Here is a 1,650-nt window from a genome sequence, read left to right on the forward strand (position 1 = left end):
CCTTTGAGAATAATTCTGTTGGTCATCCGATCCTTAAAAACAAAACCAGTTTGATCAAATGTAATGGTAATATTGTTATCCTTAACAAGGTTGGAAATGGAAAGTAAATTGTAAGATAAAGAGGGTATGTGTAACAGTTTTGACAGAATTAACTTACTGCCGGGGGTTGGAAGGATACCCGATCCTGTATGAGCAATAGGGACCGACCTTCCATCCCCGATAGTTACCGTATCCGCTCCGTGATAAGCAGTAGAGGAGGCAAGATTTTTCGGGTTGTTTGTCATGTGAGATGACGCTCCAAAATCAATGTACCAGTCGACTGAGGTAGTGCTGTTATTATTGGCAAGAAGAGCATTGGACGTTTTGGACGAAGTTTGCGTTGGTGTGTAGTTGATGTTGAGTCTGTGCCAGCATGCGTCGGCCTGATGACCTCGTTTCTTGCAGATTTGGCAAGTTACAGCGGGCGTTTGAGAATTTCTTGACAATGAGACGCTGTCGTTTTGAGGTCAGCTGCGACCGCGACGACCACGCCCCCTGTTCGAGTAAAGGGCCGAATGATCGGCGGGTTTTGGAAATTTTGTAGCCGCTGCTTTGAGGTGAATCTCACTAATTAGAAGCGCATAAAGACTATCGAGTGAGAGAGAATTCTACATAGTGCGAATGGTAGTAGTGAATGACTGATATTCAGGCGGTAATCCATTAAGAATGTATATTATGACATCCTCCGAATCGACTGAAGAACCAGCTGAGGAAATTTGATCTACAATTTTCTTGATCTCGGTGAGGTACTGAGTCATAGTCAGATTTTGCATTGAGATGTTGTGCAGCTCGTTCTTGAGCTGTATGACCTTTGAACGATTTGAAGCTTGAAAACGAGAATGAAGGGTAGACCAAATTTCGTGTGTGGATTCCAAATGAATCACATACGGCAAGACGGAAGGAGAGATGGTAGAACACATAGCAGTAGCGAGATTTTGATCTGTGACCGACAAATCTTGCGAATCTTGATTGGGATTTGTATTTTCGGTTGCAGATTGAGGATCAAGAAAATGAGCAAAACCGTTCGCTCTAAAGAGCTTAGCGATTTGGGTGCTCCAAATCGAAAAATTGTCTGGGGTGAGAGCATGAGGAACCAAGAATTTTAGATTAGAAATTACAAACTTCAGAGATGGAGAAATAGTTGGATGGCCACCGGAGTTGGCCGTGGTGGAGGACGACGAAGCGCCGTTAGTTGCCATGACGAGAACGTCAGAACCTGGAGCCTCTTGATACCATGTAGAAACTCATAATCTGAGCTCTTGACTCAAGAAAGTAAAGATGAAGAAGACAGTGAAATGAAATTAAACTATATTATTTTTATGTTACTTTACAGTACAAACTAGCCAACTATATATAGCCTAGGCACAGGTCCTTTACACGTGTGAAGAGAGTATTGGTAGACAAGATAAATAATACAAATAATATATATTTATCTATTCTAATACTTAGTTCGCCACATATCACATACGCGAGACTCGAACTTAAGACTTCTTGATTGATTTCCAAAAATCCAAACCAATAGACCAAAGTGAGTTACATGAAAAACCTAATTTCATTCACTATAATGCATAATTACAGAAGGAGATGGAGCTAAAGAACTCCCAAGGTTTT

At 41.3% G+C, this 1,650-nt stretch overlaps 1 protein-coding gene across 1 annotated transcript; it reads right to left on the reverse strand.

The window, feature by feature from the left end:
* Positions 1-647: 647 nt before the first annotated feature.
* On the reverse strand, positions 648-1,238 carry LOC110111612. Its single transcript, XM_020843559.1, has one exon. It carries the CDS (start codon positions 1,236-1,238, stop codon positions 648-650), a length of 591 nt encoding a protein of 196 aa, XP_020699218.1.
* Positions 1,239-1,650: the final 412 nt, after the last annotated feature.

This window comes from Dendrobium catenatum, unplaced genomic scaffold (genome assembly GCF_001605985.2).
Source record: "Dendrobium catenatum unplaced genomic scaffold, ASM160598v2 fragScaff_scaffold_1417, whole genome shotgun sequence".
Classification (NCBI taxonomy): Eukaryota; Viridiplantae; Streptophyta; class Magnoliopsida; order Asparagales; family Orchidaceae; genus Dendrobium; species Dendrobium catenatum.

Coding starts and splice junctions, on each gene's coding strand:
- LOC110111612 (XM_020843559.1), bottom strand. CDS start 1,238: ATGGCAACTAACGGCGCTTCGTCGTCCTCCACCACGGCCAACTCCGGT.